The sequence below is a fragment of the Lepidochelys kempii genome, chromosome 8 (genome assembly GCF_965140285.1).
Source record: "Lepidochelys kempii isolate rLepKem1 chromosome 8, rLepKem1.hap1, whole genome shotgun sequence".
Lineage (NCBI taxonomy): Eukaryota > Metazoa > Chordata > Testudines > Cheloniidae > Lepidochelys > Lepidochelys kempii.
In genome coordinates, this window is record NC_136387.1 from 38,565,812 (window position 1) to 38,581,896 (window position 16,085).

General features: G+C 48.7%; 1 protein-coding gene across 27 annotated transcripts in view; it reads left to right on the forward strand.

The window, feature by feature from the left end:
* Positions 1–16,085, forward strand: part of LOC144929056 (protocadherin gamma-C5-like) — a 373,601-nt gene that overhangs the window by 334,035 nt on the left and 23,481 nt on the right. For 24 of the 27 annotated variants that reach the window (XR_013636157.1, XM_073356114.2, XM_073356117.2 and 21 more), the window contains one exon: positions 11,676–11,734. Coding sequence is in view for 26 of the 27 variants with exons in the window: in XM_073356114.2 (XP_073212215.2) it covers positions 11,676–11,734 (59 nt within the window). In the remaining variant the exon portion in view is untranslated. The other 3 variants (XM_073356115.1, XM_073356150.2, XM_073356154.1) reach the window with 3 other exon arrangements.

The window sequence follows — 16,085 nt, forward strand, 5'->3', positions numbered from 1 at the left end:
TTCCTTGAGAACAAAAATCTGAGCTGCTAAATTTAGCTGCCATAACCACTGACTAACGCTTGTGAAATGTAATTCTGGGGGAGTTAGTCCTCCTGACGCTGGCTTGCGGCGCTTGTCTCTGTAGCTTTAAATGTTTAGGAGGCGTTGTCATTGGCTGAGAGCGGATGGAGCTGTCATCCAATGAGGTGCTGATCTAGGCTGTGGGGATCTGCTCTTCCTCTCTCTATCCCCCTCCCCTTTTGGCTATGATTCAGCTCCCCTCCCCCAACCCACCCCCTCCACTCAGTGACTAACAATCGCTGCTGCAGCAAGGCAAACCCGGGCGCCGTTCTATCAGCTGTGGAGGGGAATACCGGGGATTTTAGAAGCTCGTATCCAGACCCCGGTGCCTCCCGTGTGCCGGGACAGGACAAAGACTCTTTCTAGGGGGAGGATAGCTCAGAAATGGAGCCCAGAAGCCCTGGGCAACCCGCTTGGAAATGGCAAGTACTGAGTTTGCTTTCCCTGTGCGGCTGGGGCTGGGTCTCTGGGCAGATTCGCTATTCAGTGGTGGAGGAGTCGGAGCTGGGAACAGTGGTGGGGAACGTGGCTCAAGATCTAAGCTTAAAGGTGGCGGATCTTTTGGGTCGCAGGCTGCGCTTGGGCTCGGCGGAGAGCAGACGGTACTTTGCGGTGAGCCTGGCCAGCGGCACTCTGCTGGTGAATGAAAAGATAGACAGAGAGAGCCTGTGCGGAGCCAGCGCGGGGTGTGTGCTGCCGGTGCAGGTCGTTATAGAAACCCCCCTTGAACTTTTCCGCCTGGAGGTTGAGATTCTGGACCTGAATGACAATTCGCCCACCTTTCCCATTGCCCAGCGCACGGTGAGGATAGCGGAGTCCGCCACCGTGGCTGCGCGCTTCCCTCTGGAGAGTGCCCAGGACCCGGATGTGGGGACCAACACTGTCAGCTCCTACCGGCTCAGCCCCAGCCCATACTTCTCACTGGACGTGAAGAAGCTTAAGGACGGCAAACTCTTCCCTGAGCTGGTGCTAGAGCAAGCCCTGGACCGAGAGGATAAGCGAGAACACCATCTGGTACTGACCGCCATTGACGGGGGAAATCCGGCCAGGTCAGGCACTGCGCAGATAACCGTGGTTGTTGTGGATATCAATGACAATGCACCTGTGTTCGACCAGTCTGTCTACAAGGTCAGCTTGCCGGAAAACACCCCTGTGGGCACTCTGCTTATTCAACTCAATGCTACTGATCCTGACGAGGGCCCCAGCGGAGAAGTACAGTACTCCTTTGCAGTTCACACTTCCGACTCCGTCCGGAAGTTGTTTGATTTGGATCCCCCCACTGGCGCCGTCCGCGTTCAGGGAGCTGTGGATTTCGAAGAAGCGGGTTTCTATGAAATCCACTTAAGAGCCCGAGACAGGGGCTTCCCGGAAATGGAAGGCCACTGCGTTCTCCAGGTGGAAGTAGAAGACGTCAATGACAATTCCCCAGAGGTCCTGCTGACCTCCTTGGTGAACCCAGTGCCAGAAAATACCCCCTTGGAGACCGTGGTGGGGCTTTTCAATGTGCGAGACCGAGATTCGGGTGCCAATGGGGAAGTAAGTTTAGGAATAGGATCAAACCTGCCATTCAAAATTAAATCATTTGAAAACCACTATGCGCTGATCACCCGCGACAAACTGGACAGAGAATCGGTCTCTCAATACACCATTGAGCTGACTGCCAGAGACGAAGGATCACCTTCTCTGACCACCGAGACCACAATACTTCTGAACATTTCGGACGTCAATGACAACCCCCCTAGCTTTTCTCAGACTTCCTACAACGCCTTCCTGAGCGAGAACAGCCCCCCGGGCTCCTTGCTCTGCACCGTGTCGGCTTCCGATCCCGACGAGGGAGAAAATTCCCGCCTCACTTACTCTATAGCGGGAAGTGAGATCGAGGATGCGCCTGCCTCTTCCTTCGTTCACATTAACCCGGACAATGGCAATGTTTACGCGCAGCGCACTTTTGACTTCGAGTTGCTTCAGGTACTACAAATCCCCGTGGCTGTGCAGGACTCGGGGTCTCCTCCTCACAGCTCCAATGTTACCGTCTACGTCTTTATTCTGGATCAGAACGATAACGCCCCGGTCATTTTGCACCCGGTGACTGGCAGACCGGTCGCAGCGCCCCAAAGGATACCCCAGTCTGTTCCCGCTGGCTACCTGGTCACCAAAGTCACAGCAGTGGACGCAGATTCTGGCCATAACGCCTGGCTCTCCTATTCGCTGCTGCCACAGTCTACAGACCCCTCCTTGTTCCGGGTGGCTCCTTACACAGGAGAAATCCGGACCGCCCGGGGCTTCCAAGACACAGACCTGGCCGCGCAGAAAATCGTTGTGCTAGTCAAGGACAACGGGGACCCAGCTTTGTCCTGCACAGTCACCCTTATGGTTTCCTTAGAAGACAAAGCGTCGGAGGAAAACTCCAAATCTCGCGATTTCCTAACAAACCCCAAAGAAAAGCCCGACCTGACTCTCTATTTAATTATTGCGCTGGTGGCAGTAAGCATGGTGTCTCTTGTTACTTTCATCGTACTGTCTGCAAAGTGCCTCAGGAAAGGAGACAGACACTCTTGCTGCTGCCTGAGCAACTCACCCTCTAGGGACATTTTCAAACACTCCAGCCCAAAGCTTCAGCTGAACACGGATGGCACGTTGAAATACATGGAGGTGACACTCAGGTCCACAGACTCTCAGAGCCAGTGCTATAGGACCTGCTTTTCTCCAGGCTCAGACAGAAGTGACTTCACTTTTATGAGACCTATGAGTTGTCCCCCGCCCAGTGCCCTAGCGATGGAAACTGACACTTTCTTATCTGGTACAAATACATCGAATGAATCCGGTCAGGTGAGATGGCACTTTTGCCCTTCATTCCTCACAAATGACACGGGTGTCTTGAAGCGTGTTGCCTATGTGACTGAGGACAGAGCAGCACATGGGATTTGTGTCTAGGGATGAACTGTGAAAATGTATCACCATCATGAAGTACGCTCAGGCACCAAGGGTTTCTTTTGTTTGGTTTATGTAAAATAACACTCCAGATGTTGCGTGTAAGGCAGGTATTCCAGACACACTCGTGCTCACACAATGAGTTGTTCATTAGTTTGTGATTCAGGAAATCAGGAATTTAGTTCACTGGACTGTGCCTTAAACAATGACAAGTTTATAACTTGGTTATGACAGGAAGTGTGCAAGCAATTAATTACATGAGATGAATCTGGAAGCTCTAATAAGGGAAGGGAAGGGAGGGGAAACGAGAGGAAAGGAAATTGATTATTTGTTCTTATTTAACTAACTTTCAATTCCAAATGAGACCGGCTGAACCTATCTCTGAACCTAATTTAAAGGGTTTCAGTTCATGCAAAATATCAGTGTGTGTTTTCAAGAAAATGCTTCTGTTTTGCAAACAGGTAATCCGGATCACACGTCTGCAAGCTTTGTTGCTGACACTCATGCTTAAATCACAAAGAGTTCGCTTTGTTCGTCATTGTCTGCTGTTTGCCTAGTGTCTCTAGGTTAAAAATTGCAGATTCCACGGACCTTTGTTACACAGCAGCCACTTCCGCCCATGGATTGGTGCTTGTGTTGCTGTCCCGGTAAGGAGGCTAGTGATTGGATAAACGAGAAGACACTCTTAGCCAATGAATAAGAGGCTAATACTGGAGATCAGCGTGTACCCCTCCCCTTCCCCGCCAGAGCTGTATCTTTCTCTTTCAATAGGTGCCCAAAACAATGAATGAGAGAGATAAACAGTGAGCGCAGACCCCTCTCTCTCTGATACTTTATTACAGATCCACAATTCATCGTCCAGCAGTTTAAGCAGACACGCTTTCTTTGCTGTGCATAGCTTCTTACTGTGGATTTTAGTAAGATGCTAGGAGCAGGAAAGTCTGCCTGGTCCCTGGGACTCCTGCCTTTCTTTTCTCTCTGTTTGTTTTTGCATAGCTCTTCCGCCCAGATCCGTTACGCTATCCCAGAGGAACTGACTCGAGGTGCCTTTGTGGGAAATATTGCTAAGGATCTAGGGACAGATGTGGCAAAACTCGCGGCTGCTAATCTGCAGGTTCTTTCTGATTCTGATTCCCAATATTTCTCTGTGAATGTGAACACTGGGATTATAGTGGTCAATGACAGAATCGACAGAGAGCGGCTCTGCGGGCAGAATTTGCGTTGCTTCTTGCATCTCAAACTCGCTATTGAGAATCCAGTGGAGTTCTACCGCATTGAAGTGGAAATATTGGATATAAATGATAATCCTCCTGCATTCCCGAGCAGCGAGATCACTTTACAGATCTACGAATTGGCCTCTCTGGGCGCCCGCTTTCCTATCCATCAGGCGCAGGACCTGGACGTGGGCTCTAACGCTTTGCAGACCTACCACCTCAGCGCCAATGAGAATTTCAATCTCAACGTGAAGGCACGTACAGATGGCAGCAAATTCCCGGAGCTGGTGCTGGAAAGAGCGTTAGACAGGGAGCACAGAGCTGTCCACCATTTGGTTCTGACAGCTGAGGATGGCGGCTCTCCCCCCAGGTCCAGCAAAACACGAATTGCTGTCCAGGTTCTAGACGCCAATGATAACCACCCAGTGTTCGATAAATCCTCCTACCAAGCTCGTTTGGTGGAAAACTCTCCCTCAGGCACGCTAGTAATTAAACTGAATGCCACAGACATGGACGAAGGGCCTAACGGAGAAGTACGCTATTCTCTGGGCAGCCACAACTCGGATGCCTTGCGCAGGATATTTTCAATAGACTATCAAACGGGAGAAATCCGAGTTCAAGGGAATCTAGATTTTGAAGAAGCGTCTGTCTACGAGATTGAAGTTGAGGCCAAGGATATGGGCTCTCCCACGATGGAGGAGCATTGCAGCGTCACTGTAGAGGTCACGGATGTGAATGACAATCCTCCGGAGGTGGTCCTCACCTCCTTCTCCAGCTTCCTGAGTGAAGATGCCCCTCCTGGGACTGTGGTCGCTGTGATACACGTGAAAGACAGAGACTCCGGGGAGCATGGGAAGGTCCAGTGCCATCTGCCGAGAAGCCTTCCCTTCAAACTTCGGAAAGACTTTGAGCACCAGTATTCCCTGCTCACCAGCCAGGAGCTGGACCGCGAGAGCGTCTTCCAGTACAATGTCACCATCTCCGCCTCTGACCTGGGAATCCCCTCTCTCTCCCGATACACAGTTCTCTCCATCACGGTTGCAGACATCAATGACAACACGCCACAGTTCGAGAGAGCTTCCTATGACGTCGTCCTGAAGGAGAACAACCAGGTGGGGGAAATATTGGTCACGGTGTCCGCAACCGATCCTGATTTGGACCAGAACTCGCGCCTTTCCTATTCTGTTCTGAGCAGCCCGGGGAAAGGTCCAGCTACGGATCCCTCCGCATACATCTCCATAAACCCAACAAGTGGGCAGGTTTCCGCGAAGTTGCCTTTTGATTACGAACAAACCACTTATTTCCAGTTCCAGGTGGAAGTCTCAGATGGCGGCTCTCCAGCTCTCAGCAGCAGGACAGTGGTCCACGTCTTCGTCACAGACCAAAATGACAACGCCCCAGGGATCCAGTTCCCTTTGACCGGGAAGGACTCAATAGTCCAGCTCAGGATTCCTCGCTCTACCAGCCCCCAGGCCTTAATAACGAAGATCACAGCGGTGGACCTTGACTCTGGACGAAATGCATGGCTCTCCTACCATTTAATGCAGGCAACCGATCCCAGGCTTTTCGGGGTGGCCCTGCGCTCCGGAGAAATCCGGACCACGCGAGCCCTCCAGGAGCAGGATGCTGCCACACAGGAACTCTCCTTGGTAGTCAAAGACTCAGGCGAGCCGCCCATGTCCACCTCCGTCACCGTGTTGGTGTTGCTGGAGGAGAATGCCCCCGAAGCCTTCCTGGGGTTATCGGCTCACGCGGCGGAAAGTGAGAGCGTCCCCAGGTTAACGCTGTATTTAATCATTTCATTAGCGACAATCTCAGCGTTGTCACTGGTTGCTTTGGTGGGGCTGGGTGTCCGGTGTGTGAGGAGGGATGCACGTGCTACGGTTGGCTGCTGTGTGAAAGCGGACACGCTCCGGGTGCCCCCAAACACCTTGCTTGGACACGTACAGCCCAGCCAGGGGGACGCCACGGTCGACGTGCAGGTGACCGCCACGGCCCCCCCTGCCCCGGGGTATAGATCCTGCTTCTCTCCAGTCTCGGACATCAGCGAGTTCATGTTCATGAAACCCTCTGTGAGCCACGGAAACGGCTCGGGCAACAGCCCGCCTGATCGCAGCTGCTCCACTGAGGTGAGCTCCCTGAAGGTGCCAGGTCACTGTCCCCAGCTGACCCCGCCGTGTGACCTGCAGCGTGTCTGGCTGGGTCCGTGTGGCCCAAAGGCACCAGACGCGCTATAGGACAGCGCTAAATCGCAGCCAGCTCCTCTAGTGCCGGGCCAGGGGAGAGGACACGGCCGCTCTCTGTACCGCGTCTGTCCCCCCGCCCCTCCCCCCCCCGGGTTCTGTGTCAAGTCACAGCTCTCCCTGGGCGCTCTGCTCAGCACTTGCCCTTTCCATTGGCCACCCTGTCGGAGCTGAACGCACCCCCAGGGTTTAGGGTATCCTTTGCCGGTGACTCACTGCCAGCGTCCCGGCGGTGCAGAGCTGGGGGGGAGGGGGGTCTGACGGGGCTGTGTGCCTGGAGTTCAGGCCGAGTGAGTTTTGGGGAAGGGTCACTGCTGTCGGGAGGAGGGATTGTCACTTGTCAGCACCCATCGCCCGCCGACTTTCTGCGCCGGTCTTTGCCGGGGAATTGAGCGTTTGAGATCGGCTCCCCTCCCGCCCCTCCGGCTGCAGCTCTTCTCCTCCCCCTCCCCCCCGCCCCCCTCTCCCCCACAGCAGCCGCTAAGCCCTGCCGGGCAGCCGGGAGCACCCGAGGAGCGGACTTTGGGGACACTGGAACCGGCGGCGCGAGTTCCCGGGCGGCAGCGAACGGGGCGGGAGCCAGGGAGGCGGCACCGAGTGGCTTCAGACACACACAGCAGAGCGCGGCATGGCCGGGAGATCGAGTTTGCCCTGGCAGCTCCTGCTGCTCGGTGCTTTCCTCTCTCTGCCGGACCCGGCTCCCGCACAGACTCGCTACTCAGTGCCCGAGGACCTCGAGCCGGGCTCCTTTGTGGGGAACATTGCCAAGGATGTGGGTGTGGACGTGCGGAGCCTCTCGGCCCGTAGCCTGCGGCTGGTCAGCGAGGGCGGCCGCCAGCACTTCCAGGTGAACCTGGCCGATGGAGTCCTGCTTGTGAATGAGAAACTAGACCGGGAAGCTCTGTGTGGTCGGAGATCCACGTGCTCTCTGCAGCTCCAGCTGCTGCTGGAGAGCCCGCTGCAGCTGCACCGGGTGGAGGTGGAGATCCTGGATGTCAACGACAACGCGCCGCAGTTCCCGAAGAAGGAAGTTTCTTTAGAGATCACCGAGGTAGCGAACCCAGGGACTCGCTTACCCCTGGAGGTAGCAGAAGACCCAGATATGGGCTCCAACTCCATCTCCACCTATGAACTCAGCGCCAGTGACCATTTTGCCCTGAGCATAAATGTAAGGGGAGATGGTGTGAAAATGCCTGAAATCGTATTGGAGAAAGCCCTGGACAGAGAGAAAGTGGCGGCCCATCAATTAACCCTAACAGCTCTCGATGGTGGGGACCCGGTGAGATCAGGCACTGCCAGGATCACAGTTCATGTCCTGGATGCCAACGACAACCCCCCTGTGTGTGATCCGCCGATTTCCAAAGTGTTTCTAGAAGAAAACGTCCCATCAGGGACGCTGGTTACACAGCTGAACGTCACTGACTCGGACGAAGGCCTGAATGGGCAGGTTGAATATTCGTTCAAAACCAGCAATAAAGCCCCCGATACTTTTCTCAGACTGTTCAACTTGGACCCCCAGACAGGGCAGATCACAACCAAAGCCCCTCTGGATTACGAGGACTCCAGTGCTTACGAGATCGCCGTTCGAGCCAGAGACAAGGGCTCCCCCGCAATGGAGGGGCACTGCAGCCTCCGGGTGGAACTGGTGGACGTGAACGATAACAGCCCGGACATTGTGCTGACCTCCCTGTCCAGCCCCGTGCAGGAAGATGCGCCCCTGGGGACTGTAATAGCGCTAATTGGCGCCAAGGACAGTGACTCCGGGGAAAATGGACATGTCCACCTGCAGATAAGCAATGATCTTCCCTTTAAATTGGTGAGCTCCTTCAAAGGGCATTACTCACTGGTCACTGCTGGGCCTCTGGATCGAGAGAAGGCTGCTGGATACAACATCACTGTTATGGCCACAGATGCCGGGTCCCCTCGAAGGTCCACCGAGCAAACCATCTTCCTCCAGATCTCTGATGTGAACGATAACGTGCCCAGGTTCTCCAGCCCCTCCTACACGGCCCACATTGAGGAGAACACCCTTCCTGGGGCCTCTGTGTTCTCTGTATCTGCCTCTGACCCTGATGTGGGCACCAACTCCAAGCTTTCCTACTCCATTCTGGACACCGGCATGCAGGATGTGCCCATCTCAACCTACTTCCACATCAACCCAGAGAACGGCACCATCTATGCCTTACGGGCTCTTGACTACGAGCAGGACAAAGTGTTCCAGGTGCTAGTGGAGGTGCAGGACGCTGGGTCCCCTGCCCTGAGCAGCACCACCATGCTCCACCTGTTCGTCCTGGATCAGAACGACAACGCGCCCACCATTGTGTACCCACCCGTCCCCAGGGGCTCCGCCTTCCAACAGACAGTCCCCTCCTCGGCAGAACCTGGCTATCTGGTCACCAAGATTGTGGCTGTGGATGCTGACAGCGGTCACAATGCCTGGCTCTCCTACCAGCTCCGGGAGACCAGTGAGCCATGTCCCTTCCGGGTGGAGCTCCACTCTGGAGAGATCCGAATAACTGAGGCACTTAGGGTGTCAGGAGCACCCCATAGGCTGGTGGTCCAGGTGAGGGACAATGGGATCCCCTCCCTGTCCGCCTCAGTGGCTCTAGTCATCTCTCCCGAGGAGAACACTGTTCAAGACTTTGCCAAGGCCTTGGACCTTCCCAAATCGACTTCCAGAGCATCCAGCGTCACTCTCTACCTCATCATCTCCCTGGTAGCCATTTCGCTGGTGTCATGTGTGATGCTGGCTGTCCTAGGCACCAGGTGCCTCAAATCGGGCCGTGCAGCTGCAGGCTGGCCCCTCTCACGCTGTTGTAGGAGGACAGGCCACAAGTCCGCATTGAACTTCCCTGGGCAGTTGAATTCGGAAGGTTTCATCAAGTATCTGGATGTGGGTGGAGCTGGGCTGGTGTCCCAGGCACAACACTACAAGTCTTGTTTCTCTCCAATGTCTGATCAAGGGGATTTCCTCTTTGTAAAACCTTTCAGCCATTCCACTACAGGGGAGAGCATGGCTGCCTTTGATCAGGTGGCCAGTGCTTTAGTGAGTCCCTGTGACGGGGTAAGCTCTGTGTGTGTCCTGCTGTCCTTTCTGTTCAGAGTCACTGTTCATAAATATCCACTCTTCTCCTTCAGACCTTTCAATACACTTTGGCCTCCTGGGGAAAGTGCATTACCTCTATCTGTCCAGCAAGAGATAGGGGGAAAAGTCGGGGCTTGGCATAATGGAGGTGGGATGCCTGGGTGCGAATAGAATCCAACACATCAGGACCAGAGCCCTAAATTGAGAGTGACTGGCCCAGGTAGCTGCAGCTTCTCCTTAGACCATTCCTTGTTTACATACCCTAAGTTTTGTAAGTGACACATTGCATTGTTATATGCAGTGTTACTGTAGCTGTGTTGGTCCCAGGATATTAGAAAGACAAGGTGGGTGAGGTCATATCTTTTATTGGACCAAATTATGTTGGTCAGAGAGACAAGCTTTCCAGCTTTTCTTCAGGTTAAGTATGAAGTTTTTTGTATTTACCTCTTACTACTTTATTCCACCTATGAAGCCGGACTTGGAACTGAGTAGTTTGCTAAAACAAAGTTTATCTGTTTTGATAATTTTGTAGGTGTGTGGCAGAAACTTTTCACTTGGTGATGTATTGTACTACACGCTGATCGCACCAGGATGACAACTGTGGCCAACATTTTCAAACTTGGAAACATAAATACGTAGCCCCAGTTTTAGAGGTGCTGGGCACCTGCAGCTCTCACTGAACTCAGTGAGATGGGAGGGTGCTCAGGACAGTTGAAAATAAGGCTATTTTTATGTAGATGCCTAGACATGGATATAAATGCCTGAATTTAGGCATCCAGGTTTGATCATTTTGGGTTCTAGCTCTAAAATTATTTTTGTCAGTAACTGTATGTCCTAAAATTGAAAGTGACAATTACAGTAACATTTCAGAAAATAAAGAGAGAAGACCTCATTTACAAAATGTGTGTGTATATATGTATTGTTGAGTGTGTGTAAATATTTTTAAAAATAGAAGTCAAAGATAGATACTTTTTAATTTGCATACATACAGCTTGGATGGCAATGGGACTCCTTTGTGAGGAAGTCAGTAGTTATTCTGAGGCTTTTCTTTACCATAATCATTAAAGTTATGAGTAAATTAGTAATATCACAACTTCTGCTAAATAAAAACTAGGTCAGCTGTATCTATCTTCCATTTTCCTTAGTAACTGTATATACAAGCAGAATAATCCTGTTCTGCTTTATAAAGCCTAAACTGCTCATTCCCAAGATAACCCAGGAGACATCTTTAGAGCGCTAAAGGAGGTACACTATTACTGCAGAGTTAATTAAGAAGATAGCTAGAAGTCTATGATTTTTGGAAGTACTTGTGTTTCAGACCGAAAACAGTTCTCCCTTTTAGCTCTCCTTACAAAGACTTAATACATAGAGCTGTTTCATGTATTTCTTTATTTACAAACTGCCCCTTGTCTGATAATGAATCAATGTGGGTGGAAAGTGATACAGGGCCCACTAATCAAGTTCCACAGTGGTCTGTTATGTCTATAGTCTGTTGGGTCTCCTAAACAAATAATACATTTTGTTGTGGGAAGTGAATTCTTTTCTACATAGACAGAAAAATACTGTCATGCACCAAGGACACAGTATCCAGGAAAAGATTAATTAAAATATAGAATGTGAAATCAAGACACTGTGCAAGCATTTTTAGAAAGGGAGAAAGGACAAATTAGGAAGTTCTGGTACCATTCCAGCTGCATTAAAACACACCTTTCTCAGTATCAATTAACTCTGCTTCTCCCTCAGCTCATTATTTCTGGTACTATAGAGTTCTTCTGATTAAACTGATGCCCTTATCAGTCCATAACATGCTTCAGTTCTTTCACAGCTTGGTTTCCTGAGCTTATTCTGGAAGATTATTCACTGAATTGTTTTGTCATGCTTTTTAGCAATTGTCTTGATTCAGGAATATTCAAGAGGGAGGGGAATCTTCTTGTTTTGTGTCTTTGTTTGTTTGTTTTACATCAATGGAGAGATATATTTCTGGTTACTCCACTGAATTTTAAAATTATTCTCTTTTATCTACATTTTTAGCTTCTCCTAAGCATGGATGTATTTCCAGGCTGCAATAATCCTGAATCAGTTTGCTTTGATTTCCAAAGGCAAGAATAGAGGCATTAAAATACTTTTCTGTTTCCCTTGCAGCAAGCTCAGCCTAACCCAGACTGGCGTTTCTCTCAGGCCCAGAGACCTGGAACCAGTGGGTGAGTGATTCACTTTCTGTTCCTCTGCACACATGCTGGCTTTTCTTATTTTTCTTGTTGATTTCATGATTTCAGCCTAGGAAGCAGGGCAAGCTTCCTCCACCCCCAGACTCATGTCCACTCCCCTGCACCCCGACCCTGCCTCTGCAGCTCAGGCTTGACCTGGAGCGGAACACTCCTGGCCAGAGAGGGGAGTTTAATCTTGTGGGCAATTTAGTCCTTGCCTTCTCTGCTGAAACACCGCAAAAGGGGTCGTATTAGTACCAATTCTGCTGATGTTCTTTGCAGCATCGTCTGTCTAGCTCCCTACAACTGGCTACTGGGAACTGGAATGAGGCTTTGTCTGCATACAAACTTGCACAGAAATAACTCAATGGGTTAGAATTAATACCTTTTGTTTCTCAGTGCAAGCCTGCACATGTGGACACTCCTATTTTGGAATAAGAGTACTGTAGTTTGCTTTTGCTTAAATCAGTAAAAAATGGCTCCAGTCAAATCAAAATCAGACACATTTATTCTAAAATAAAAGTGTTTACACAGAGACTTTCACTTGGTGGGTTAATTATTTCAGTGCAAGTTTGGAATCACTGAAAATGCCAATATATTTTACATTGGTGTCAAATTTTGATTACTGTGAATCTGGGCTGGAATTAAACTTCTGACTTATAGGGGAAAGTCTCCATATCATGCTAGCAATCCCCTGAGTTTTCAACTCTCCCTAGCATGCTATTTGTTGTTGCTAGTAGTAGTAGTAGTAGGTAATAGTATTAATTTCAAAATTTGACATATGAGTCTCCCCAGGTGCTAGCAAATAGGACAGGTACTAGGTGCTACCACAATGCAAATAATAATGATTTTAAATTCTCACATGATCTGAAATATGAAAGAGGCAAGTCATGGGCGAATAGGAGTGTGCAGTGAGGGCTGCTTTCTGGGAACAGAGCCAGGTGGGATCATTCATGGAAACATGCTATAGAGTCAGCCCTGTCACTAAGTAATTTGGCTCAGAATTTATGAGATTAATCTGGTTAGTCAGAATTAATCAGGAGACTAGCTTGGTTAATTTAATATGATTTATTTTTGGATTTATTAAAATGCATCCATCATAATCTCTAGGCACATGTAAATTAATATAAAACACCAACTAACTGCAAACACAATTTATATTTAAAAAAAATCAAATCAAGCTCCCACTTCCCCATCCCAAATATCTTGGATTGGAAATTATAATGTTTAAATATTCAAAATAAAATTTATAATCAGACCGACAATCTAGGAGTAACACAAGATGCTATGTAGGAAAGTGACAATGAGATTTCAGGTGGTTGCTTTGCTTCTGGGCCAGTAAAGCCAATGACACAGTGGATGCAGCACTCTGCCCTTGGAAAATGGAAGAGACTCTAGTCATCCTGTACTTGTGACCCTACTTGCTGATTCTGCAAAAGTCACCAAGGAGTAGAGCAGGGCTTTGGAGCAGAGCCCAGAGCTGGAGCGCGGAGCAGCTCTGGAGCAGTGGAGCTGCAGGTTTTTGCCTGGAGCTGGAGCGGAGCTGGAGCACAGCTCCAAAACCCTGGTGTAGAGATACCAATATTATCCCCTGCACATTCACACACTTGCCCAACGGGTCAGCTCCTGGCATGGCCTACAGGAACTATTCTTTAGAGGGAGCTTTGATTTGCTTCTGCTTGTTCTTCTGGGCCTGAGTTCAGCAAAGCATTAGGGTTTAAGCACATGTTTAAGTGTTTGCCAGATTGGGCCCCTACTCACAGACTAGGAGTAAGCCTAATGAGTGTTGTACAGATTACTGCTCCTGTTCAGTCATTGACCTAGCAATGTTACAATTGCCTCCTCGAACCCTGGGCTGTCAACCCCATGCCACATGGTGGGGAGAAAGAAATAGAACTTTGCAATGGGACCACACTTGCTTTTAGCCCTGGAACTGACTGAGATTGACTGAGTCTATAGAAAAGCTATTGGGGTTATTTTAGAGGCATTTTCTATTATTAGTTATGTTTTATTCTCTCCCTCTGAACTCTGTGTAGTTGAATTCCTGGTACTAAGCTTTGCAGACTTTGGCTTTGCAGAAAGAAGAATTTTTTTTTTAAAGTCCCAAAAGAACCTTTTTAATACTCTCAGAAACATTATTAGCTGTACCATTTTCTATAAAATATGTGGCATTTACAGAGTGCATGAAGGTGTGGTGTGGCACAAGGGTGTTCCTGGCACTTATGTGACCTGCATAACTCACTTGTGAATTCATTGCTCCTCAGTAAAAAGGAAACTCTACATTCATGCCAATAAAAACTTGATACCACTCCACACCATCAGCTATGTGAATATGATATGTATGTGGGTGGGATTTGCAAGACCATGCACGTGCACTCTCTCGCTCTCTCTCATACATACATACACACATTTTCAAAAACAGAAAAAAAGTTTGTTGATTGCTGGCTAATGTAACCAGAATAAAAACTCTATAGCAAGAACTCTGCAACTAATTAAATCATAAGTGTTAAAAAGTCTGCAAATATTCCGTTAAGGTGACGTAGCTATAGATGCCAACAGCTTTGCCTTTCATCCATTCTCTTTGCAAAAATCAAAATGTGTGAAAATTCACATTACACACACCAATAACAGCTTCAGGCTACATTTACTCCTGCTCCACTGCGGGCAACTGCACACCAAGGGGATTCTTTCTGAGGAAGGGTAGGTGGTTGTACTTTTGGGACAGAGAGGGCAGAGTTCCAGACTGAGCTTCATAGTCAGTGGCAACTGTTCAGGAGTCCCTGCTCCCTGAGATTGCCCTACCCCTGCTTGCCTGTTACAATGAAGTGTAGATTATCAATGTAATAAAAATAATGAATAACCCATTTGGCATATGTCAGTTAAAGTATACAGAGAACAGAATTTTGACCATTACATTGTAGAAGATGTGCTTTAAAGATATATCTTAGTTATGCAGCAATATGAGAAACAAAACAGCATAGTTTGGGTAATGTGTAAATAATTTGATCATTAAAATATTTTACATTTATTGGTGATGGTTTCTGGTGAAAGTACCGAGGACCTGGAGCTCTACATCCAGCTCCCAGTGTCTCTTAACTAGAGGGCAAAGGTCAGAGAGGGTGACACATACAGATCAAGATCCACTCAATGTGCAGCGGCAGTCAAAAAAGCGAACAGAATATTGGGAATCATTAAGAAAGAGACAGATAATAAGACAGAAAATGTCATATTGCCTCTATATAAATCCATGGTATGCCCACATCTTGAATACTGTGTGCAGATGTGGTTGCCCCCGCCCAAAAAAGATATATTGGAATTGGAAAAGGTTCAGAAAAGGGCAACTAAAATGATTAGGGGTATGGAAAGGCTTCCGTATGAAGAAAGATTAATAAGACTGGGACTTTTCAGCTTGGAAAAGAGACAACTAAGGGGGGATATGATAGAAGTTTATAAAATCATGACTGGTGTGGAGAAAGTAAATCAGGAAGTGTTATTTACTCCTTCTCATAACACAAGAACTAGGGGTCACCAAATGAAATTAATAGTCAGCAGATTTAAAACAAACAAAAGGATGTATTTTTTCATACAATGCACAGTCAGTCTGTGGAATTCCTTGCCATAGGATGTTCTGAAGGCCAAGACTATAACAGGGTTAAAAAATGAACTAGATAAGTTCATGGAGGATAGGTTCATCAATGGCTGTTAGCTGGGATGGGCAGGGATGGTGTCCCTAGCCTCTGTTTGCCAGAAGCTGGGAATGAGTGACAGGGGATGGAACACTTGATGTTCTATTCATTCCCTCTGGGGCACCTGGCATGGCCACTGTCAGAAGACAGGATATTGAGCTAGATGGGCCTTTTGTCTGACCCAGTATGGCCACTCTTACGCTATGTTCTAACATACAAACTTCTCACCTTCAGCCCTTCTCTTGTAGCTGGAGCTGAACCATCACACCTGATTGTAACTCTTGAAAACTGGGGAAGATTTAGATCCAGATCTCAACCCCAACTGTTCATTTGGAGTGAAAATATTTTAAGTCTTTTAAAACAGTCTTTGTAAACTTATATGAGACATTCAGTGATATAATCTGCCTCAGAATTAAAGTTCTTAGCAGAATGTCTAATGTGAATTTTCACCCATCTAGGCTTCTTAAGTGAATTATGAATTATAGGGCTTTCATAATCTTTGGGCCCAATTCACTAATGCTGTCTGCTTTGCACCACTCTAGTTATGCAAAACACCTAAGTAGCTAGCCTAACTGATCCCAGATGGCTCTTACACTACTCATAACATAAAGCAGCTTTCAGATTGCTCTTATTCATGTCAGGAATCAGGCCAGCCCAAA